The following is a 25,269-nucleotide window of genomic DNA, read 5'->3' on the forward strand; positions in this document are numbered from 1 at the left end:
CCAATGTGTGTGTTGTCTCTGCTGCAGTTTTATAAGATATTAAGTACTAAGTGACTGACCAGTCACTGCTTTTTTTGTACAACCTTAGTCTTAAGAACAGTCCTGGTCACTGCTGTGCCTTTGTCAAACATGCTTTTTTTCTGATCACCATAACAAGTGCTGATTACCCAGATCAATGTTTTTAACAAAAGGTACTTAATCCCGAGCCTGTTCTGCTGTCACTGAAATCCCCAGGAGCAAACCTGTCCTAATAAAACCCACGGCTATGACACGTAGGCTTCCTGCATGGTCCCACTTTTTCAATAGCAAGCAAAACATTTCAAATGTAATTAGAGGAGGAGAAGAGCTTTGGGGAAAACAGAATCCCTTTGCTGGCTTGACTCTGGCAGTTGTGCAATTTAGTGTCATGTAGGCAGATGTATTATCTCCTCCAAGCATCCTTAGCCACAAGGAGCAGTTCAATTCTTCCATCTGTTTTCTGTTCGTGGGGTTGCTGGAGTTGGCAAGTGTGAAAAGATGGCCCCAGCCCCATAGACTAACTAATCATGTCTATTGTCTGCAGACACCGATCCTTTACAGTTGTATGAGAAAAATCCAGTTCAGACTTACTCAGAAATAGTTATAAGCTCCCCTTCCCAGTTATTGAGACCTCCCTTACTGCTGGGCAGAACCAGAGATGACGCGTGGGTGGGGGGTGAGGATCCCAGATTTTTGTCAGGGTTTGCTGGCCCCACTTGGTCTCATGCTTCCTCAGGGCCCCTCCCTGTGGCCCCTGGAGAGAGGCAGCAGCAAACAGGTGGGAGCTGCAGGGAGAGCCACTGCTTTTGCTGCTGCCTCTCCCCACGGAGCTCGGGGCTAACATCTAGGAGTTGCAGGGAGGGGCCGCTGAATGTAAGAGGGAAGGTGTCTCGGGAGCGGGTGACTCAAGCTCTTGGGGGGGAGCTGAACCTTTAAATTGTGCCCTCCCACTCTCAGTAGGCACCAGTCATCTCAGAGCCCCCCGAGTCCCCCCGCTGCAGGGCAGAAACCCCAAGTCTGGTAGGCAGTCCGGTAGGCAGAGAGGTGGGTGGGTGGGTGGGTGGAGGGGGGGGGGGGGGCTCTGCAAACTGTACTTTAACTGTAAAAGAGCCACATGTGGCTCGCAAGCCGCGGTTTGGCCATCCCTGAATGATAACATCTGCAATTGCTAGTACTTGAGACAGATTTCAAAAAATCCACTTCAGGTAGTAAAATGACTGTTTTAGGGGGTCAAGAAGCAATTGTGTTTCCCATTCCCTCACTGCAGCATTGCACAATTTGCTGGGTGCACTATGGCTTTCTTTTAGTCTTCCTCTAAAACATTAGATACTGTCCACTGCCAGCACTAGATCTGATAATGCATTCCCATCCATGTGGCCCTGCTACACTGCTCCTGCTTATCTGCCCACCAACCACTCTATTTGACCATAGCAGGCATCATCTGTGAAATGGGACAATACAAATAAACCATATTGATCGGAAATGCAAAACAAATATGTGAGGTCATCAGGGTGGGGAGAGACAGGCTGGTAGATGGTAGCACTTGCCAAGGCTATAGGAGTCAGCTGAACACTGACAAACTCATAGCTGGAAACCAGACCAGCTCACCTGTATGGTAGTATTGTTCAAGAGACTTGTAAAGATGTCTTCAGTGTTTAGTCTCCATAAAGGCTTGTAAATTGCCGCATGTTTTAATCTTACTTGTAATGTCTGTATCCCTAATGTCTGTATCCCTAATGTGCTATAAGGTGATATATAAATTTTTTGCTTTATAACTGTAAAAATGCTTGCTGCAAACTTGTGAACCCAAGCAGGAGGAGGGTTCCCACACTCATCAAGAAAGACTATCAAACCTAAGTGGGCCATTGTGAAGCATCACAATACGAAGACTGAGCAAATGGCCCTCTCACAGGATAATATGATGCTACATGCAAGGAAGCTCGTTCCGTCAGCTGGAATTCTGGAAGAAGGGAACAGAGACCGCTCACATGAAAATTCTACATCTCTTTGCTGTTTGGATTCTCACAGAGCTGGAGCTAGGAAACAGAAGCAGAGAGCCCCAGGCTCAACCTGGGCTAGCCCTAAAAGACATTCAGTGCAGACAGATTACTACAACTCTGTCACCTTTTGGGACCATAAACTGTAACTCAATTGTGTATATGGGTTGCCTGTTTAAATATGTAAATAACTCTCTCATTTCTTTTTCCCAGTAATAAATTCTTAGTTAGTTAGTTTTTACTATAGGATTGGCTACAAGTGTTGTCTTTGGTGTGAGAGCTGAGGTACAAATTGACCTGGGGTAAGTGACTGGAAACTTGGAACTGGCAATAAGCCTAATATTTTGTGATCTTTGGTGTAAGTGACCATTCATCACTAAGTCCAGCTTGCCTAGGTGGCAAGATAGATTGGAATGCCCAAGGGGATCTCTCTGTGACCACATGGTAAGACTGTTACAATACTTAGGAGTTGACATTTGTTATGGGGCTGGTGAAATCTAATAATAGAACATACCACCAGTCTGGGTGTCTACCCTGCTTTTGACAGTCTGCCCTGAGGCGTGAACCACTCCAGACAGTATGTCAGCTAGATATTTTCTTTATATGCTTTTATTTAGCATTTTTCATCAGTGGATCTCAAAGTGCTTTCCAAAGGAAGTCCGTAACAAGAACAAATCATGCCAAACCAACCTAATTTCCTTCATTGACAGGGCTACTGGCTAGTAGATAGGTGGGAAGTAGTAGATGTGCTATATCTTGATTTTAGTAAGGGTTTTGGCAGTCCCAAATGGCATTCTCATAAGCAAATTAGGGAAATGTCTAGATGGAATTACTACAAAGTGGATGCACAACTGGTTGAAAGACTGTATTCAAATAAGAGCTGTCAATAGTTTGCTGTCAAACTGGGAGGTGTATCTAGCAGGGTTCTGCAGGGGTCTGTCCTGGGTCTGGTATTATTCAATATTTTCACTAATAACTTAGATAAATGGAGTAGAGGGTATGCTTATAAAAATTGCAAATGACACCAAGCTAGGAGGGATTGCAGGCTCTTTGGAGCACAGGATTAGAATTCAAAATGACCTTGACAAACTGGAGAATTGGTCTGAAATCAAGATGAAATTCAATAAAGACAAGTGCAAAGTACTTAACTTAGGAAGGAAAAAATCAAATGCACAACTACAAAATGGGGACTAACTGGGTAGGTGGTTGTGCTGCTGAAAAGGATCTGGTGGTTATAGTGGATCACAAATTGAATATAAGTCAACAATGTGGATGCAGCTGTGAAAAAGGCTAATATCATTCTGCGGTATATTAATTAAAGTGTCATGGGAGGTAATTGTCCCGCTTCATTTGGCACCGATGAGGCCTCAACTGGAGTACTGTGTCCAATTCTGGATGTCACACATTAGGAAAGATGTGGACAAACTGTAGAGAGCTCAGAGGACAGCAACAAAAATGATAAAAGGTTTCGAGGAAAGGCTAAAAAAACTGGGCATGTTTAGTCCTGAGAAAAGAAGACTGAGGTGGGGGGACCTGATAACAGTCTTCAAATCTGTTCAGGGCTGTTAAAAAGGGGATGATGATCAATTGTTCTCCATATCCATGGAAGATAGGATAAGAAATAATGGGCTTAATCTGCAGCAGGGGTGATTTCTGTTAGATATTAGGGAAATTTTTTCTAACTATCAGGGTAGTTAATCTGTGGAACAGGCTTCCACGGGAGGTTGTGGAATCCCCATCATTGGAGGTTTTTATAAACAGGTTCAACAAACACCTCTCAAGAATGGTCTAGGTTTACTGGTCCTCCCACAATGAGGGGGCTGGACCTGGTGACTTCAAGGTCCCATCTAGCCCTGCATTTCTATGATTCTACGATCCCCAGTTTACAGATGGGGAAACTGAGGCACGGGGAGGTGAAAGATATGCCTAATATCATCCAACAGGCTAGTGACAGAGCTAGGAATAGAACAGTCTTGTATATTTCACTTCATTTGTGTTCTGTTGTGGTAAATGGGCCTACAAACTTACCCTATTTGTGAGCTCAATTGTAAAAATGAAGTGGAAAGATCATAAAAAGTCACAATAAGTTATAATAACCAATGTTGATGGGAAAAGGTGATAAAGCAAGACAGACTCAATGAGTCCAAACAAAAAGGCCTACTGATATAATTCAAGGACTGTGTTAAGATCATACCTGGTAAACAAGAAAAGTTTGGAAATGGAAAGCAATAAACCAAAATTGGTACATCAGAGTTTAGGCTTAACTGGTGGACAAAATAATGAGGGTATAGTCTATTCCACCCATCATTCCCTTTTTGGGGTCCTCAAATAAGAAACTATGGGGAGTTTTCACTCCCCCGTGTGTTCTTTTCTTTCTTCACTTTTTTTCTTCTCTTTTCTATCTCTCACCTTTTTCCTTCTGTGTAATAAGAGTCTGGCTTAGCTGGCCAGGTCTGTATAGCTTGAAGCACAGCTGCTGTAAGCCGGTGACCAGAAAGAGGCAGCTAAATGCAGTGCCCTAAACAGCTGGCTGCTGGTACAAGTTTGCCAGGTCTCAGAGTGGCTGACAGAACTCTATGCTGTGCTTGTGTTTCTCCAGCAGTGAGGTTACAAGCGAGAATCAACACCAGAGACAGAAACAGCATTGCCTATCTTCTCTGTTCTTTTCTCTTCCCTTCTTTGTGTGTTTGTCTTGCTGGCTTCTAGGAAACAGAATCAGACTTTAACAGCAACAAAAACTCCTGCCCATCTCAACTGACTTATTTCCCCAAAGGACAGTTACTACCCTCGTTGGTAGCCTCTAAGAGACTGCCAGACAGGATATTTTCCTTCTAAAGACTCTCTACAGGGAAAGGGAACAAGGGATGCTGTTATGCCTCATTCAATACTTTACATTTCAAATGCTTTAACTGTTTTCCCTTCTTTTCTGCATCATTAATAAAAGGCTAACAGGATTTTTAATGGTGTGCTTCAGAGACTTCCCAGTTGATATGCCAGACAAGCCCGCACTCGTAACGACAAAAGACCCTGGTTGTCATCAGCCGGGATCAAACCCGGGATCTCTGGAGCTTAACACATAAGCCTTGACTGCATGAGAAGATGTGTGTCTCTTAGCCAAGGCTGTAGCAGATTCATCAATCTCTAGCTCAGGGGTGGGCAAACTTTTTGGCCTGAGGGCCACATCGGGGAATAGAAATTGTATGGCGGGCCATGAATGCTCACAAAATTGGGGTTGGAGTGTGAGAGGGGGTGAGGGCTCTGGCTGGGGGTGCGGGCTCTGGGGTGGAGCTGGGGATGAAGAGTTTGGGGTGTAGGAGGGTGCTCTGGGCTGGGACCGAGGGGTTTGGAGAGCAGGAGGGGGATCAGGGCTGGGGTAGGGGTGCAGGAAGGGGTGCAGGTTCCAGCTGGGAGTGCGGGCTCTGGGGTGGGGCTGGGGATGAGAGGTTTGGGGTGCAGGAGGGTGCTCCCGGCTGGGATCGAGGAGTCTGGAGAGCGGGAGGGGGATCAGAGCTGGGGGAGGGGGTTGGGGCATTGGGAGAGGCTCAGGGATGCAGGCTCCGAGCGGCACTTACCTCAAGCGACTCCCGGAAGCAGTGGCATGTCCGTACTCCAGCTCCTACGTAGAGGCGTGGCTCTGCATGCTGCCCCATCCACAGGCACCGCCCCTGCAGCTCCCATTGGAGCGCGTAGGAGCTGGAACGGGGTCATGCTGCAGTTTCCAGGAGCGGCTCCCGACCCAGCGCCCTGGCCGGAGTGGGGCCAAGCCATGTGGTGCAGCCCCCAACCCAGTGCCCCAGCTGGACCTCTGAGTGGGGCAAGCTCCAGACCCTGCTCCCCAGCAGGAGCTTGCAGGCCGGCTTAAAACAACTGGCGGGCTGAATCCAGCCCGCGGGCCGTAGTTTGCGCACCCCTGCTCAAGCTGGTCTAGGTGCCACTAGAGGGGGACAGAGCACCACACCAAGCAGGCATGGGTTACGTACTTCACTAGCTGAGAAAGTACGTCCTGAGCTTCAGAGACTTCCCAGTTGATATTCCTGATGAGCCCCCACTTGTAAAGTTGATAGACCCTGGGCGTCATAGGGTGGGATCAAACCTGGGATCTCTGGAGCTTAATCCATGAGCTGGTACTGCATGAGGTAAAAGACACATCTCTTTTAGCCAAGGCTATAGCAGTCTCATCAATCTCTAGTTGGTCTAGCTGCCACTAGAGGGGGACAGAGCGCCACCCCAAGCAGGCATGGGTTACAATGGCACTGAGGCTGAGGTTTCTGTGTCCCAAACCCTAAACCTTGTTTAAAACTGTTGCATGTAGGACAGTGACTGGGTTACGTTAACACCTTTGGCTCTTTGGGCCCATTTATTCCATCTCAATTAACACAGCATCTCACAGCACACGCTTTCTCACTGAGCAGAGCGGTAACCAAGTGCCTCTAACAGCTTTTGACAAATGGTGAGATTATCTTTTACACTGCTTTAGGAACAGACGTATTTTTATTCTCCACTGCCTGCACAACTTGAGTATCACTGAATTTGACTCAGGTGAAACCTAACAATAAACTCCATGCAGGCACTGAGACAGAAAATGTTACCTCTAAAAGCCTCCTGTGCAAAAACACTTTACTACTCTGGGTGAATACGGAACAGTGTTTTGAGGATGCTAAAGACATTCTTGTGATTGAAGCATATTTCATGTTTTACTGAGGCACACGTTATGTAAGAGCTCTTAGCATGCGTAAAGAGTAATTTGTAGGCCAGCATAACAGATGAGGCTCATAGTAAAGATATGCTTTTAAAGAACAGATAACTTTACAACTGCCTGTATGGGCTAGTGAGTTATTTTAATCTTATGGGGCAGAGAGAGGGAGAGAGTTCTGATACTACCGTAATGAACTAGGTTAGATAGACATGAGTAACCATGTAACATTATTATGTGACCCTTGTCCTACCTTCCCCAATGTTATTTGCTTCAATAATTTTTTGTATCCTGTCTAAAACTGTGAGCTCTTTGGGGAAGGATGATTGTCTTCTGTTTGTTCTCTAAAGCCCACAGCACATGTCTGTGATAGACAGATACAAGGAAGGGGCCTTTTCCCCAGCTGTGAATAAAGCGGATGAACAGCGACAACTCTTATTGAAATAGGAGCTCAGTGTGTTCACCCACTTCCATGTGATGAGTCTCAAGATACATTCAAGCAGGCTGATTTTAAAAAAGCAGGGAACAAAACTGGGCACTGGATTCACAGAATACATGGATAACCATCAAGAGTTGACTAAAGGGCTTCAGAAAAGACTTTTGGAGTTTGAAACTTAAACAAATCTTTAGTAAGGACACAGAGAATCCTTCATTTTCTTTTCATAATGTATTCTTTTATTATTGTCTGAAAGGACTAGAATTGGATTGGTGCCTACATACTACAGTGATGGAGCCTTCAGAATTGTGATATATAATGAGCGCAAGTGCTAGGCAATGTAAGACCTACAGTAGTAGGACCATACCTGATAAGTTCCTTTAAGGGCCATCAGCTATGGTCAGAAAGAAGGTATTCTCCAGTTGTGTCTATCTCAAGAAAGGTGGATGTGATTCATTGTCCTGTGGAAGAGTCACCCAAAAGAAGTGGTGGAAGCACTTGGGATATTTAAAACAAGATCAGATAACACGCTACTAAATATTATGTAGGGCACAATCCTGTTCTGGCAGAGGAATGGACTGAATTACATGGTGACTCTCTGCTCTCTGTTTCTTCTATGACAATAAAGAGAAATGTGATTTCTCAGTACTTAAGCTCTTTGAATCTCTTTGGATCAAGGTGATGGAGATGGTCAAGAGTTGGAAAGTGATGACTCTAGAAACACTGTACAGAACTTCTCCTAACAAGAAGGATGGAAGGAAAGATAAGAAAAAAGTCACTCTGATTCTGTAGGGAAATAATGTCACTACTCAGAGTATTTAGTTACTTAAATGCAGGAACCTCAGATACTGGAAAACATTCAAACCTGATACTTCCACATTGATGACTAATTCCCAAACCAGGAAGGGATTTGGAAGAAATGCTTGCTCAATCTGTGGAGTAACTGCGGTTCTTCGAGATGTGTCCCCTTATGGGTGCTCCACTCAGAGGTGAAAGTAAGTCGGTACGGTGTACCGGCAAGAGACGGTACACCGTGCCGGACTGGACCGGCTTCTCCAGGCTGGCGATTTAAAGGGCCCGGGGCTCCCTGCAGCGGCCGGAGCCCCGGGCCCTTTAAAGCGCCACCCGTGCCCCGCTTTAAATCGCCACTTGAGCCCAGCTGCCGGAGCCCTGGGGTAGCGGCGGCAGGGCTCCAGTGGTAACTTATAGGGCCAGGGCTCAGGCCATTGCGGGGAGCCCTGGGCCCTTTAAATCGCCCTTGAGCCCCGTTGCTCCCAGCCGCCTCTGCAGCTGGTAGCTCCGGGGGTGATTTAAAGGCCCCGGGGCTCCCCACAGCAGCCGGAGTCCCGGGCCCTTTAAATCGCCGCCCGAGCCCGGCTGCCGGAGCCCTGGGGTAGCGGCAGCAGGGCTCCGGTGGTGATTTAAAGGGCCCAGGGCTCTGGCTGCTGTGGGGAGCCCTGGGCCCTTTAAAGCACTGCCTGAGCCCTGCCGCTGCTACACCAGGGCTCTGGCAGCCAGGCTCCGGCGGCGATTTAAAGGTAGCTGGTAGCTCCAGGGGTGATTTAAAGGCCCCAGGACTCCCAGCCGCTGCCGGAGCCCCGGGGCCTTTAAATCTTGATTTAAAGGGCTGGGGTATTTAAAGGCCCCACCTCTTCTGGTTGAGGCCACGCCTCTTCCAGTTGAGGCCAGACCCCCTGCTCAGGACTCCGGCATATCAAAGTTGAGTCCAGTATGGAAGTAAGTACACCCAAGCTGAACACAGTATCAGAAGCAGAGTCGTGAGTTATTGCATAGTATGTAGAGACACCCAAGTAGCGGCCTTACATATTTCAATATTGGTCACGTTTTTGGGAAACGTTATAAGAAGGTGATAAGTAAAAGTCAGCATGGATTTGTCAAGAACAAATCATGTCAAACCAATCGACTGGCTTTCTTTGGCAGGGTAACAAGTCTTGTGGATAGGGGAAAGCGGTACATGTGATCTATCCTGACTTTAGTAAGGCTTTTGATACTGTCTCGCATGACCTTCTCCTAAATAAACTGGGGAAATACAACCTAGATGGAACTACTATAAGGTGGGTGCATGACTGTCTGGAAAACCGTTCCCAGAGAACCCATATCAGTGGTTCAAAGTCAAGCTGGAAGGGCATATCCAGTGGGATCCTACAGGGTTCAGTTCTGGGTCTGGTTCTGGTCAACATCTTCATCAATTATTTAGATAATGGCATAAAGAGTACACATGTAAAGTTTGAAGACGATACCAAGCTGGGAGGGGTTGCAAGTGCTTTGGAGAATAGGATTAAAATTCAAAATGATCAATGAAGATGACGTGTTCTGATTTAAAGCACAATTCTCTTTCTTACAAGTGGGGAAAAAAAAACAAGTAAATTTATATTGAACAAAAGCTAAGTAGATAGTTTACATAGGGCCCAAAATTACAGCTCCTAAATCTGGCAAAAATCCTATTACATGCAGTTTTAAACATACATTGGGGGAATAAGAAGACAGAAGAATTTGAGATTGCAGTGTATGAATATATACATAAACACTAACTATTTTCTCAGATCTGCTTTGCGTCTGATGGATATGTTATAATTTTGATAGCATGATATATCATCGGGGAGATAAAAGTTCTGTTAAGGAAAAAATTCTCTTTGTAATATTTTTAATTACTAACCTCTTTGAAAACAGATTGGCAGGTCCATGTTGATCAGACTCTGCTTTCAAACATGGCACCGAAAAATCAGGTGGAGCCTGCACTGTCTGCCCAGCCAAAATGCTACCATGTGTTTCTATAGCGCCTTTGTAGTGTTTAAGTGCTCAGTCAATCAGAGATAGAGAGCTGGCCTTTAGCAGAGTTTGGGTGAGCACGGAATTAGGCCCATGAAAACCTGGCATGCTATACTGCTCAGATTTTGAGCCTCTACATTTGCAGGTGCAAATTGTATACACAAATAACTGTGGGCAAATTGTATATCTACAATTTATTGTGTCTGAAATCTTCAGTATTGATCCATTCTGGTCCAATGAAGTCAATAGGAGTGTTTCTACTGACTTCAATGAGAACTGGTCTAGACCGTTACTTGTCTAAATCCCTAATTTGAAGACACAGAAACCACACACCTAAGTGACCTATGTTGTTGGTGCAAATAATTGTGGATCCAAAGTTATGCTTGCATTGATGTGTGCAAGCAGAAATGGAGGCCAAGTTAAGTGAAAATTTGTATTTCTTATGTTTTTACTCGGCCGTTTCAGAACAAGTTTATATTTGGAGACTAACGGCAAACAGCTCTTCAGTTTGAGATTCTGATCCAAAAGGATGATTTTACATGAATTCCATGTGGGTCACAACCTTCCCCATTCCTATATATTGTCCGTAAGGAGAGATAGAATAAGAGGAGTCAGCATTTGATTCATTTACATGTATTGCTATAATGAAAACCAAGTGTGAATGCAAGATCTTCTTTTTGAGATGAGAAACTCAGTTGTTAGCCAAGATACAAGATGAAGCCACAATGAACCATGGTAATACCTTCTTGGACAGTTTGCTAACATGCTACTTGGCATCTGCATACGTTCCCTAATGAATATAGCTGCACCGAGTGCTGTGCTCCCTAATTCATTTAAGGTTTCAAACAGTAAAAGGCAGAGCCCTGCAAACTCTATACATATAATACATATAATATAGTGATTTTAATAAAGATAGACACAGATCCTTATGGTTTTTATCTTCTAAAGCTCAGTGCATTACACCAAGCTACATTACTCTGTTGCTTGTCAGTGTCAGACTGATGAAGTTAAATTGCTGGAATGTGGTATTGTCATGTTACTAAAGTTTTTCATTAACCGAGTCATGTTGCGAGGATGGCAGAGGCCGGATGTCTGGCACTTTGCAGAATATAAAGATGGCTATAGAGGTTATTATTGGTATGACAGTAGCACTCCTAAGCCGCCACTGAGAGAGGGGCCCCATTTTGCTAGGCGCTGTACAAACTTATAGTAAGAGAGAGTCCTTTCCCTGAAGAGATCCTGACTAAACAGACAAAGAATGGCAGGGGAAACAGTGGCCCAAAGAGGTGAAGTGACTTACTGCAGATCACGCATTGGGTCAGTGGCTGAGCTGGGATTAGAACTCCTGAGTCCATGCCAAATCCACTAGACCCGGCTGCCTCTCCTAGCTCTAGACCATCACCCACCCCACCCTTCAGCAAGCCACTCACGTCAGTCTGGTTACCTTTGTTGTCGTGCCAGACGCGCACCTTACACAGGTCTCCCAGGCTCAGTGTGTCGGGAAAATTGAAAACATCCATCTGGTTCCTTTCAAACTTGTTAGACTTGTTAGACTCCTTCAGAGCAAGAGTCCCGCTGTCTCCATTCTCCCCAAACATAATCAAGGACACGTTGGCGTCGGTACCAGCCCCTGGAAGGAGATGGCAAAACACAACACAGTAACTGCTATGATGTCTCTGAACGATTACCAAGCCAACCAAAATGGGTACAGAGATGGCAGGCTAAAAGTGACTGGGATTCTTGCTCTAATGTGCAAAACTCTTAGGGCAGAGGTGATGATTAGAGTTGATTCTTGCAGGATTCTGCTGGACCAGCAAAGAGAGGCTTCACAGCAGGCAGGTAACAAGTGGATACTTTTAACTTGTTCCCACAAATTTAGTGTGAGTAGCAAGTCCTTATACGCAAGTTGTCATAATAATTATGATAATATACGTACCTCTTATATAGCACATTTCATCCACAGATCTCAAAGCACTCTACAAAGGAGAGCACTGTCATTATCCCTATTTTATGGATGGGGAAACTGAGGCACAGGAAAGTGAAGTGATTTGCCCAAGGTACCCGCCAGCCCAGTGGCAGAACTGGAAACAGAACCTAGGTCTTCTAAGTTCCAGTCCAGTGCTTCATCCTAACATTCCTGGTGTCTGTACCAGAGTAATACAGTAAGAACATGGCTGCCTGCCACTGCCTGCCATTCAGTAGTGCAGTTCTAATTCACGGGGTAGCCTGGGATCTCCCAAATAGCATGGTGTGATAACACGGGCTTTGGGAGCCATTCTAAGCACCACCACAGGCCAAAGGACACACAGTTGCATAAGAGGCAGGCAGCAGGAGCACTGCACTGGGGCCCAGCACAGATGCTCTTAAAGGCAGGGCAGGGAAGCCGACAGTAAGAGATTTGTCTCATCTTTGCTTAAAGAGTAGGATGCCAAAAGTCATAGAAAAACTAGTGGTCAAGGAGCTAGTACCTGTTGGAATGCTCTATGTTGGGCTTGTGGGCTGGCATGGACACCTTCCTCCTCACTGCCACAGGCCTCTCTTGGCCTGCCAGGGACCCTTCCCACTTCGCCATTTCCCTCTCCTGGCAAGTAGTGGCCCCAGACTGATCCTCAAAGTGCTCCCACATGGGAGAGAGGCTAGTCGTGCTCTGCGGGCTGGCCCTCCAGATACTGCCCATCTTGCTGCTACCTTCCTCCCTTTGTCAAGCATGGGGTTTGAGTGCAGGGCTAAGCAAAGAGCACAGGGAGTGTTCCACAGACACGACCAAACTGCTGCTCTCTTGATCACAGAATCACAGAACTGGAAGGGACCTTGAGAGGTCATCTCAGACACTTGCTGTCTCTCCCAGAATTCTAACTCATCTGCTTTCCCCATTCTTCAGCACAATGCCCTCCGCACGCCTCATTCAAGTGCCCTCAGTTTCTCTCCCAGCTGCACCACCATCCTTACCTTCTTCCTATCTGCTTCTAGTCTCTTCTGCATCACACAGTGTCTATGCACACGTGTGCTTATCTAACATAAATACAGTGGGTGAGATTTTCAGAAGCATTCAGCATTGGCCTAATTCTTCTCTCACTTCCTTCAATGGTAGCAGAATTAGGACAACACTGAGTGCTTTAGAAAATCTCACCTATTATGCGTCTCTCTTCCACCCCATCCCACCACAGAACAATCTAGAAAGGAAGCATTTCTAAGATGGCCTCTATACCAATCTGGTTCCCAGTATGGAATTTCACTTGGGCATGGGTGAAATTATGAGCATTTTAGCATTTTGCCTGGCACCTTCTATAATTCCATAATAAAGCACTGGTTCACAGAAGCAAATTTGCTTTTCTGAGGCCGGACTTTTATTGCTGCATCAGACCTGAGGGGCCTTCTAATTCTGGCAACTGTAAAAGAGACTATCAAACCCAAACTTGGCTCACAAAGAAACACAGCCTTTGCCACCCTTTGCTAGAAGCCCCAATTTTTCAGACTTTAGAGGCCTCAAGCCAATTCTTGTACAAGCATATTGCAAACCCATCATCTGTACAATGATTTTTGTACAGCTCTGCTCAAGTGCCAAGGGGAAAATGTGAGGAACCTGGAAAGCCTGTGACAAAATAAGTTTCACTGCAGGACAATACTTTATAACTCATTCTTCCAAATTTGTATTAACCACATACATCTTTACATAAAGAAAAACAGAACCAATGCAAAAGTGACTCACTTGCATGCAGAGGACAGTCAAATAAATGTCTCACATCCACATGACATTTTGCTTATGTTAAATTGGGACTAATTTTCAGCAGTTCCCTGAGAAAAATTTAAGGAAGGAAGGAAAGCACCAGGGATTCATGCAGTTCAGTCGGCAGTACCTTTCATGGCCCTAAAGCTTGCTGAGGTGATGAAGAAAGCAAAATAGTCTACTTTCTTATAAGAGGCAAGCTCCCAATTAATGCAAGGTCTCAAAAAAACACAGAACCAACTGGCTTTTAGCAAAACCTTCTTGGCAGGAGGCAGCTTATGAAGGCCTCATGCCGTGACAGTAACCTCACAAGCAATTAGTACGAGATGGGAAAGAAAAGAACAGAAATTGCTGAATCAATGGCTATTTCACCTAGCTGACTTTTTTTGGTTCCTTGAAACAGTCAGACACACTTAGGAGCTGCAGCAAATTTGACATGCAATTGACAAACAAAACAAAGAGGTCAAGTCAGCCTGATGAGGTAGCTGTCATGCTCCTGGTGGCAGAAGCCAGAGTGGGTCCTTTACTCTTTGAGGAGCTGTACCAATTTGCCAGACTTGGGCCTGATCCAAAGTCCACTGAAGTCATTGGGAGTTTTCCCTTGAACTGAACTGGGCTTTGGATCAGACACTTAGAAACGGACTGCACCAATCACCTCATATTAGGTAAATTGTAAACTGTAGCTGAGCTTACAACAGCAATAATGGATCGTATAATAGCAGGGATATTAATATTTACCCGCCTCTTAGGCCAGCTGCATTAAGTAATGAGTTTTGAAGATAGAGAGAGCAATATTATTATTAGTTCAGGATCTTTATTTTTGCAATGCCACATATTTGATGGCTACAAATAAAATATAGAAATATGACTTAAATCAAGACCACTAAGGAGAGAGGATGGTTTTGAGCATCAAGAGATCTGGGTTCTATTTCCAGCTATGTGTCTGTCATATCTTGAATTAAATAGTTTAAACCTGAGTCACTAAAAAGGAATAGCTCTTACCATGTTTCTTTCCTTCCTTCTCTGCTGATTCCCCTCCCTAAACTCCCTTTCTAATGTTCTCAAGTAAAAATTGCCTACACTCACTGCCTAGTACTGCGCCACTGAACCAGACGGACTCACCATTACCTTGGGCAAGTCTCTTAAAGACAAATATTCAAAAGTGTCTTTAAATTTTGAGACCCTTCATATCTGGGGACTCAAATATACCCCTCACTAACTTCATCTGAAGTTATGACTACTCTGCACCTCTGAAAGTCCAGCTGAAGTTGTCTCAAGTTTCCTTCTTAGCTGCTGGGAGACCAGCTCTTTCAAAAACCAAGCCACTTATCTAGTGGCCCAAAGGAGGACTTAGGGTACATTTAACCCAAAATAGACATGCCAGGATTTTTTTTTAAAAAAGGATGCCTCATGATAGGGCCCTGACATCATAAAATCACCCACATCTTCTTAAAGGGTCACCTATCTTAGGCTGAGCTAGAACCCAGAGACTGTATTAGTGTATCCGGATTCTAAGGATCTTAGAACAGGCCCTTGTAAACCTATTATTTCTGCATTCATGCACTGTACCGCTTTCCTATCTGCTTTAGGGAGCAATTCAAGGGGTTGTTTTTAAGGAATATAACCTGGGACCTGGTTGCTTTAGAGACCTTCTCTCTTCCTATCTACCTTCATGCTGACAGCTGAAGCACTTCTGACAGCCCCTAGGTCTGGTCTTTGGAAGACTGGAGATCAGGTCATTTGCAGTAGAGGACCCACACTTGCAGGAGGGGTGGTAGAATCAACTCCATTTCTCCGCCACAGTCCAAGTTTGCTGACCTTCAGAGCGCAGTAGAAGGCCCATCTATGACTCAAGCATTTTCTTGAGCCTGAGTAACACTGAGGTATTTTAAAGTGTTGGGAAAGGGTGAGCAGTAAGGTGGCTGGCAAAAGTGCTACTGCCTAATATAGGTAGCAGAGTTTGTGTTATTGTTTAAATTACTCCAAGGCACCCAGAGGCTGTGGAGATGGATGCAGAAAATAACTCTATAATGAGAAATAAATGGGCCTGATTCTGCTTTTCTTTACACCAGTGAAACTCCATTGAGTTCAGTGAAGTTACTGCTGGTTTGCATCGGTGTGACAGTGGCAGATGCATCATGCTCGATATATCGAACAAGCAATTTATTACCTGGAGAGAAGGGCTTTTCCTGAAGACAAGTGGTAACCACAAAACACATAAGGCACGGTTCACAATTTGAACCCCTCCCAGATATGTTGGCTAAAGCACAGCATCATTCCAGCTTAGTGTATAATTTGATCCAAACCAAACTCATTCTCATTTTCATCCCACCAACTGCCATGGCTCATAATGAAATAAAATGTTTCATCATTCATACCCATCACCCTTCATTCAACATGAAGAGGAGGTGAATCTGTGGCTGCTGTCATCTCCCGTTCTGCTCTCATTCCTATGGTGAGCCAGGGCTGAATTGCAGAAAAAGTTCACACTATGATCATACTGTTTATACCGGATGGAAGGTCAATCACACCAACTGTCAAGGTTCTTTCCCCACTCTGAACTCTAGGGTACAGATGTGGGGACCTGCATGAAAGACCCCCTAAGCTTATTCTTACCAGTTTAGGTTAAAACTTCCCCAAGGTACAAACTTTTACCTTTTGTCCTTGAACCTTTATGCTGCCACCACCAAGCGTCTAACAAAAATAACAGGGGAAGTGCCCACTTGGAAACGTCTCCCCCCCCAAAATATCCCCCCAAGTACTACACCCCCTTTCTTGGGAAGACTTGATAAAAATCCTCACCAATTTGCATAAGTGAACACAGACCCAAACCCTTGGATCTTAAGCACAATGAAAAAGCAATCAGGTTCTTAAAAGAAGAATTTTAATAGAAGAAAAAGTAAAAGAATCACCTCTGTAAAATCAGGATGGTAAATACTTTACAGGGTAATCAGATTCAAAACATAGAGAATCCCTCTAGGCAAAACCTTAAGTTACAAAAAGACACAAAACCAGGAATATACATTCCATTCAGCACAGCATATTTTATCAGCCATTTAAACAAAACAGAATCTAACGCATATCTAACTAGATTGCTTATTAGCCCTTTACAGGAGTTCTGACCTGCATTCCTGCTCTGGTCCCGGCAAAAACATCACACAAACAGAGCCTTTGTCCCCCCCGCAGCTTTGAAAGTATCTTGTCTCCTCATTGGTCATTTTGGTCAGGTGCCAGCGAGGTTATCCTAGCTTCTTAACCCTTTACAGGTGAAAGGGTTTTTCCTCTGGCCAGGAGGGATTTAAAGTGTTTACCCTTCTCTTTATATTTAGGACACCAACACATCCTCACTCTTTCTCTTGTTTTTAGTACTCCACAACACGTTTTTACTGTTTTGCAGCCCCACTGGCCCCAGGATATCAGCGAGACAAGGTGGGTGAGGTAATATCTTTTACTGGACCAACTTCTGTTGGTGACAGAAACACATTTTCAAGCTATCCAGACATCCTCTTCATAAAAGATATACCTCACCCACCTTGTCTCTCTACATGTTTTTAAGGCACGCAGTGGGTAGCGACGCAGCAAAACGGAGCGATGTCACGAAGACACCTTGTCGGGGCGATCTTTAGATTCTGAACACAAATCCCTCACACAGTGTAAATTCAGTGCTGGAAAGGGGGAAATAAAAGACTGAGCAATGTTGTAAGATCCAGAGCTAAGTCAGTCAGAAAGTGTGTGTACGTGATAAAGTGTATCTTGGACTGATTTGGCATTCAGTGGTTGTGTAAAATGAGTGTAAGATTCACAGCGGAGTTGGAGAGAGGGTCCCATGGAAATAGGCAGTGATCCCAGCAAATGGCATTGCAAGCGCATTTTATTGAGATATTTGAAGCTCTGCAGCTTTCTTCTGTCATTAACTGAACTTTTCCAAAGTTTCACAGTCTGGGTCTTACCCTTGGGCTGGCTTTTCATGCCCTTTAAATACTTTGCACTTTCATAGAATCAGAATTGTGGGGTTGGAAGGGACCTCAAGAGGTCATCTAGTCTAGTCCCCTGCACTGAGGGAGAACCAGGTATACCTAGACCATCCCTGCAAGGGTCTCAAAGCATGTTACAAAGGACAGTGAATATCAGCCCTGTTTAACAGAGAAATACACCAAGGCACCAAGCAGTTAAGGGAATAACCCAAGTCACACAGGAATCAGGATCAGAATCAGGCCCATTTATTTCTCATTATAGAGTTATTTTCTGCATCCATCTCCACAGACTCTGGGTGCCTTTGAGTAGCAAGTCAAGGAATTGAACCCAGATCCCCTGAGCCTTAACCACAAGAACAACCTTCTGCTGTACGCAACAGCAGGACCCGGTCAAGAAAGGACCAGTGACAGTAGCAATGTGTCTAGCAATTGTTGCCTATTAACTCTTTAAGGGGAAGCAGCTGCAGTCAAATACAGACCTAGAGGCTTAAAATTATATTTTCTCTCTAGCAGGTTTTCTGTTCTCCACTGAATAATGTCAAGTTTCTGTAATAAAGACACTCTTATCCTCCCGGGATTTTCAAGGTTCCAGGACGGTAGGACTAAATTCTGCCCTAAGAAATTGCATAATTTCCACTGAAATATGAGATTGTATCTGCAGGTAAAATTTGAGCCTGGTGCTAGAAAATCAGAAATAGCCCAAATGACCCTACCTCCAATATCGCTGGTTTTAACCTGAACAGTGTATGTGGTATTCTCCATCATCGGCTCTTCATTTATCACTGCAGGCATCTCGCACACAAGAGCTCCCTTAGCATTTCTGAGCTTGGACAGCCATGCGCTGTATGTAAACGTGGTCACTTCTTGATTCGACAGGTTCTTCATGATGATCTGGGGAAACGAAGGAATTTCAGCCACGGTTAAAATAAGGGCAGAGATAAGGCTTAGAAGTAGCACTGTGCAGTTGAGAGTGGATAGATTGTTTGGTATAACTCTGGCCGCAGACCAGCGCAGAGTCCAACACACATGTATTCAGGTCACCAGCTCCTTCTGAGCAACTTTTACTGGTATCATGATGGCTCCATTGGGATGGGAGAAGTACTGTGTGCTATTCTCGAGCAACCCCTTGTGGATAATCCTCTCCACAATGCTGGACCTTCGTATGATGGAAAGGCAACAGCCCCCGCAAGAGGCTATCTGGGGCTGGGCGCGGAGCGGTGAGTCAGAGGAGCCTGGAACCTGATCGGCATATGGCAGTGTTGCCAAACTAGAGAGATTTTTAAAAAAGTCAATTGAAAAAGAAACTATAATAATTTATCTTCAATGTAATATTGCAACCAAAACTGCAAGAATTTATCTTCAATGTAAAATGCAACCAAACCCTGTTCCCAGTACTAGTGATCCTGTGCCCCACACATGCATTCTGGTACCATTGTGAGTAGCGTCATATCCTGACCAAAGCTTTCAGGAAAATACCTGGTGCAGGAGCCGCCATGCCTGGATCCACAAAGGGACTCAGGCATTGTGATGCAAAGCATTGCAATGCCTAACTTTTGGGCACCTAGATAAATCACAGCACAACACTGCAATCTCCAAATCCTGAGTTCGGTGTCTAGGCTTCCCTATACAATGACTGGGGAGAGGTAAGCACTTTAGACTGCAATCCACAGAAGCCAGCATGGTAGGCAGAGAGCTGCCTAAGCTAATGAATGGAAGATGCTGATGAGAGGGGTCTTTCTGAAGCGGCAGCCCTCTCATGGACATAGGCGCCTAAATCCATGCTGGAAGGAGTCACTGATTGCTGCTTGCAATCCCTCTTCTGGAGTATGGCCGCTAAAGTCATTCCTTGTGAGCATGATTTAGGCACCTGCCTCCTTCCACACAAGATGTGCAGGGAAGGAGGTGGTAGTGTCACCCACCTAATAATTTTTTGCACAGTGGTTTGAGGACTCACCTGGGGTGAGGGAGACAACAGTTCAATGCTGCCCTCTGCCTGAGGGGGAGAATGGATTTGAACAGGAGTCTCCCACCTCGCAGGAGCATGCTCTACCCACCCTGCTGTGGGCTAGTCTGATGTGGCGGGGCGGCTCCCTCAATTTCTCCTCTTGAAGCTTCCATTCATTTTAATGGCAGTTAGGAGCCTAAGTACTTTTAAGGAGCTGGACCTCAGTGCCCATGGTTTGAGCCCAATATTATTCTCGTTGCATTTGGATCAGGGTTAGAGGTAGAATTCTAGCTTTGAGGTGGGGCTCTTTTTGTTTGTTTTCTGTTCTTTTTGTTGAGAGCATTGGCTGCTGGCTTGACAATGCCAGTGGGGGAGTGGATTGTGTTTCAACTATTTTTCAGCGAAGCCCCTAGAGCCTCTGATGGGAATATTTAAAATGTTTTTACATCTAAATATATTAATAAATGATAGTTGACCCTATTAGGATTTTGACAGGAACTTCAGTATCTCTATAAGAGGGTGGACTTCTCCTTTAAGGATCAGGAGGCCTGGGGCTAGCCAGTCAGCCCCTCCCTCGCCCCCATGCCCTAGTTAGCTGCCTAACTGTGGTCAGGAGACAGCCTGAAACCCCTGGAACTCAAACAAGGACTAAGAAAAGTCAGTTTGTGGGAGGAGCCACAAGTCTGGGGGCAAGGGGGCAAGCTGGACTCTTGTGGAAGGCTCTGAAAAGTTTCCAAGGAAGTAGCCTGGGAGTCTGGGCTCTACCCAGAGCAGGAAAGATGGAAAGGGAACCCAGAGGGGCTGAGCTTGTGAGAGGGGAAGCAGCTTGAGAGTCAATCACAGAAGATTAGGGTTAGGAGAGACCTCAGGGGGTCATCTAGTCCAACCCCCTGCTCAAAGCAGGACCAACTCCAACTAAATCATCCCAGCCAGGGGTTTGTCAAGCCTGACCTTAAAAACCTCTAAGGATGGAGATTCCACCACCTCCCTAGGTAACCCATTCCAGTGCTTCACCACCCTCCTAGTGAAATAGTTTTACCTAATATCCAACCTAGACCTCCCCCACTGCAACTTGAGACCATTGCTCCTTGTTCTGTCATCTGCCACCACTGAGAACAGCCGAGCTCCATCCTCTTTGGATCCCCCCTTCAGGTAGTTGAAGGCTGCTATCAAATCCCCCCTCACTCTTCTCTTCTGCAGACTAAATAAGCCCAGTCCCCTCAGCCTTTCCTCATAAGTTATGCGCCCCAGCCCCTTAATCATTTCCATTGCCCTCTGCTGGACTCTCTCCAATTTGTCCACATCCTTTCTGTAGTGGGGGGCCAAAACTGGATGCAATACTCCAGATGTGGCCTCACCAGTGCCGAATAGAGGGGAATAATCACTTCCCTCAATCTACTGGCAATGCTCCTACTAATGCAGCCCAATATGCCATTAGCCTTCTTGGCAACAAAGGCACACTGTTGACGCATATCCAGCTTCTCATCCACTGTAACCCCTAGGTCCTTTTCTGCAGAACTGCTGCCTAGCCATTCGGTCCCTAGTCTGCATCAATCCCATGCACTATCTGTATCCCTAGTGCATGGGATTCTTCCATCCTAAGTGCAGGACTCTGCACTTGTCCTTGTTGAACCTCATCAGATTTCTTTTGGCCCAATCCTCCAATTTGTCTAGGTCCCTCTGGACCCTATCCCTACCTTCCAGCTTATCTACCTCTCCCCCCATCCTAATGTCATCCACGAACTTGCTGAGGGTGCAATCCACGCCATAATCCAGATCATTCATGAAGATGTTGAACAAAACCGGCCCCAGGATTGACCCCTGGGGCACTCCACTTGATACCGGCTGCCAACTAGACATCAAGCCATTGATCACAACCCTGTAAGCCTGATGATCTAGCCAGCTTTCTATCTACCTTATAGTCCGTTCATCCAATCCATACTTTTTTAACTTTCTGGCAAGGATACTGTGGGAGACTGTATCAAAAGCTTTGCTAAAGTCAAGATATATCACATCCACTGCTTTCCCCTCATCCACAGAGCCAGTTGTCTCATCATAGAAGGCAATCAGATTGCTCAGGCATGACTTTCCCTTGGTGAATCCATGTTGACTGTTCATGATCACCTTCCTCTCCCCAAGTGCTTCAGAATGGGTTCCTTGAGGAATGCTCTATCCCAGAGCAGAGAGACTTAAAGGGAGCTCAGAAGATGGAGTCCAAGGGGAGCAAAAGAACTGCTGCCAACTTCAGCCTGTGTGGAGAAGGCTGAGAGGACCCACTTCAGGGGAGAAAACAGAGCAGGGAGTGCCTGCATTGCCATTATTGGCCAGCAGGGGTCTTATAGGGCAGGCACACCCTGTGACAATCCTTCACTTTTTTTTTTTTAAAAAGGTGTTTCAGGAACAGTGTGTATAAATACAGCCCCAGTAGTGTGCTGTGTAGTTAAGTGAATACCATCACTGACAGGAGCCTTAATCTGCACCCAAGCAATTTTGCAATTTTATTTTGCTCTGAGTGTGACGTTGCGCCCCATAATGCTTTATGGAAATATGCTTATGAATGTAAATATGACCTAACTGGAATATGTTTTATGCTACATATGCCATGTAACATATCTCTGCAAAGGTTATGATCTACTGAATATATTCATCCTATTTGTATGCATGTATCATTTTTGTATTCAAAGTTATGAATATTGGCTGTGTACTTGTTTGAATTTAAGTAGCCTTAGTAAGGCTTTTGGTCAGCTTCTTTAGAAAGGAATTTGCAAGTTAAGTGCCCAACCAAGGAACACTTAACGGACTATGGCTCTTGGAAGACTCCAATCCACATAAGAAGTCTACCTGAGGACGTTCAAGGTAGCATGTAAACAAAGGCTGTTGCCTGTAAAAACTGAGTCATGCATGGACTTGTGACTTGCCCATGTGACTCCAAAACTCCATCTTGGAGCTGTATTTTGCATGGGGGGGGTGTCTCCACCCACAAGAGAAAGTCTATTTAAGCCCCTGGGAGACCCCTCCATTTTGTCTTCAGCTAGCTCAGGAGATAGCCTCTTCACCCCCAAAGATTACCTGAAAGAGACTGGAACAAAGGATAGTAACCACAGGGGTGGGAGTGATTGCTGGACCCAGACTAGAAGGAGGCTAGTCTGTAAAAGAAGCTTACTGGAACATCTCTGAAGGTGAGATTTCATCTGTAATCACTTTCTTACTGTATTAGGCATAGACTTGCATGTTTTATTTTATTTTGTTTGGTAATTCACTTTGTTCTGTCTGTTATTACTTAGAACCACTTAAATCCTACTTTTTGTATTTAATAAAATCACTTTTTACTTATTAATTAACCCAGAGTATGTATTAATATCTGGGGGGGGGGGGGGCAAACAGCTGTGCATATCTCTCTATCAGTGTTATCGAGGGTGAGCAATTTATGAGTTTACCCGGTATAAGCTTTATACAGGATAAAATGGATTTATTTGGGGTTTGGACCCCATAGGGAGCTCGGCATCCGAGTGTTGGAGACAGGAACACTTCTTAAGCTGTTTTCAGTTAAGCCTGCAGCTGTTGCGGGACGTGGTTCAGACCTGGGTCTGGGTTTGTACAGGCTAGCGTCTCTGGCTCAAACTGGCAAGGTTCTGGAGTCCCAAGATGGCAGGGAAAATAGGTTAGAAGTAGTCTCAGCATATCACCTGGCAGTTCCCAAGGGGTTTTCTGTGATCCAACCTGTCACACTGAGTACTGTAATGGAGAGGTTTGGTACATCAATAATTTCAATTGACCTCTACCCACATCTGCCAGAAGAGTCCAATCTGAACAGCTTCCCCCGGGGGCCTGCAGACTCCCTAATGTACACAAACCAATGCTGGGGGTAATTGCCTTTGTGCTTATACTTTAAAGTGCCCAGCACACATGTGTAGAAGAATCCATAACGAGATTCTGATTCTGTGATTGTTCTCATCAGGACACTGAAAAAGGAAAGAGAATAACTCCCTCTTCATTGCAAAGGGAGAACACTTACGGGCTCTGCTTTGAATGAACTGTCTCAAACTCTCATGGAATTTTTATAATAGAAAGGAAAACTCTAACCAAACAATACCAACTCAGATGGTTTGTCAGGTATTGGATGTAATGCAAGGAGTGCTTTAAGGCAGCTTCATAGCAGACTGGGCATGGATTATACAACCCCCAATGAATCAAATGCCCAGATTTTAAAGGCCTAACAGTTTCCCTTTCTCCCACTCAGCAAATCCTCATCTCCTCCCATTACTTCCCAACCCTCTACCTTACCTCCCAGAGCCACTGAAATGCTTTACCTTCGCTAGCAGGATCCTTGGAGGGGACTCATCACTAGGGGATAGGTATAACCATTGAGGCACTAGGTGGAGCTGCCATGTGGCCCAGAACCCCGACAACAGCAGTTGTAAAAAGTGGCCTCTACTTTTAAGTGCTTTGAATCTTGGGTCTCCTGACTTCAGCCACCCAGGGCCTGATCTCCTGAAGTGCTGAGCACCCGCAATTCCCGTCGGTGATATAGGCGCCCAACATTCTGAAAAATCAGGCCTTCAGCGTCTCAAGGTAGACATCCCAAAATTGTATCACCCCAAATCAGTGGCAAGTTTTGAATTTTTTCCTAAGCTCTTCAGAGCTTTCAACCCCTTACTGCATGGCCCCAGTGCTCCAAACTGCTGTGTGTGCACATAGGGATCTGTTTGCAGAACTGGGGACTAAGTTTGTAAAATGCCATGTTAATGTCTGGGGATATATAAATAACTATGAACAATGATGACTACTGCTCAACATGCTATGCATCAAGATCTTGATCCCATGAATATTTGAAGCCATAATTTTCAATCCATTTTTAAATATTTTAAGTCATACTTTTAAATCCGTTTGCATTTTTAATGCAGTTTGGATCTTAAGTATCAGGTTATTTACCCCACTGAGATTCTGAATGGGGTTGCAACATATCTCAAATAGAGAAAAAGAATTTTGAAGAAAAATACCTTTTCTGCTGGTAAGTTTGGCTATGTACATCTTTAATGACAATTCATGCATTTTCATTGGTATTTGTGCACTTCCATTTCTAGTAAACTAAAAGCAGCATAAATTATGATCAGTGAACTGTTTACAAAAAGACCAAAGAGAATTAAAAAGAAAGTTTATTGTTATTTCAACAAAACAAGAAAACTGAGAATGTCCTATGGCTAAATAGAGCAACAAATGGTTAATTATGGGGTTGATAGCTTAATCTAGCTTCTCACTTCACCACAGTTAGTTAGCACTAACTGTGAACCATCTGTCTGAGATTTTAGCAATATCCCCCCATGTATTTCATGATGTGGTTTTAATATGCATTGCTGAGAGAAATGGTTCAGATCAGTTTTCATGTCACACCAAGCTACATACATTTTCAAATTCGGAATACAAATCAGGGCACACAATGGCTCCCTTCTCCCGTTTTATGGATCACTCCTGTCCTGGTTCACTTGTTGAGAATATCATGTTGTACTTTTACCTCAGGAAAAAAGAATCAATAAAGAATGTTCGAAAAATTGCACTACAGTTAATAGAGAAGTCCAGCTTTCTCAGCTTCTTCCCTCTCTCCTGTACTTGTGTACTAAAAAGGAGACGAGGGCAAAATTTTCAAAAGTGCCCAAGTGGCTTAGGACCCTAAACCCGATTTTCAAAAGCA

At 44.8% G+C, this 25,269-nt stretch overlaps 1 protein-coding gene across 2 annotated transcripts in view; it reads right to left on the bottom strand.

Annotated features, from left to right (window-relative positions):
- LOXHD1 (lipoxygenase homology PLAT domains 1) overlaps positions 1–25,269 on the bottom strand; it is a 303,450-nt gene that overhangs the window by 16,971 nt on the left and 261,210 nt on the right. For both annotated transcript variants that reach the window (XM_043547366.1, XM_037902822.2), the window contains 2 exons: positions 18,349–18,526; positions 11,379–11,564 (listed from right to left, as the gene is read on the bottom strand). In XM_043547366.1, coding sequence (XP_043403301.1) covers positions 11,379–11,564; positions 18,349–18,526 — 364 coding nt within the window. The remainder of the gene's footprint in view (positions 1–11,378; positions 11,565–18,348; positions 18,527–25,269) is intronic.

The sequence above is a fragment of the Chelonia mydas genome, chromosome 5 (genome assembly GCF_015237465.2).
Source record: "Chelonia mydas isolate rCheMyd1 chromosome 5, rCheMyd1.pri.v2, whole genome shotgun sequence".
In the NCBI taxonomy this organism is placed as follows: Eukaryota; Metazoa; Chordata; order Testudines; family Cheloniidae; genus Chelonia; species Chelonia mydas.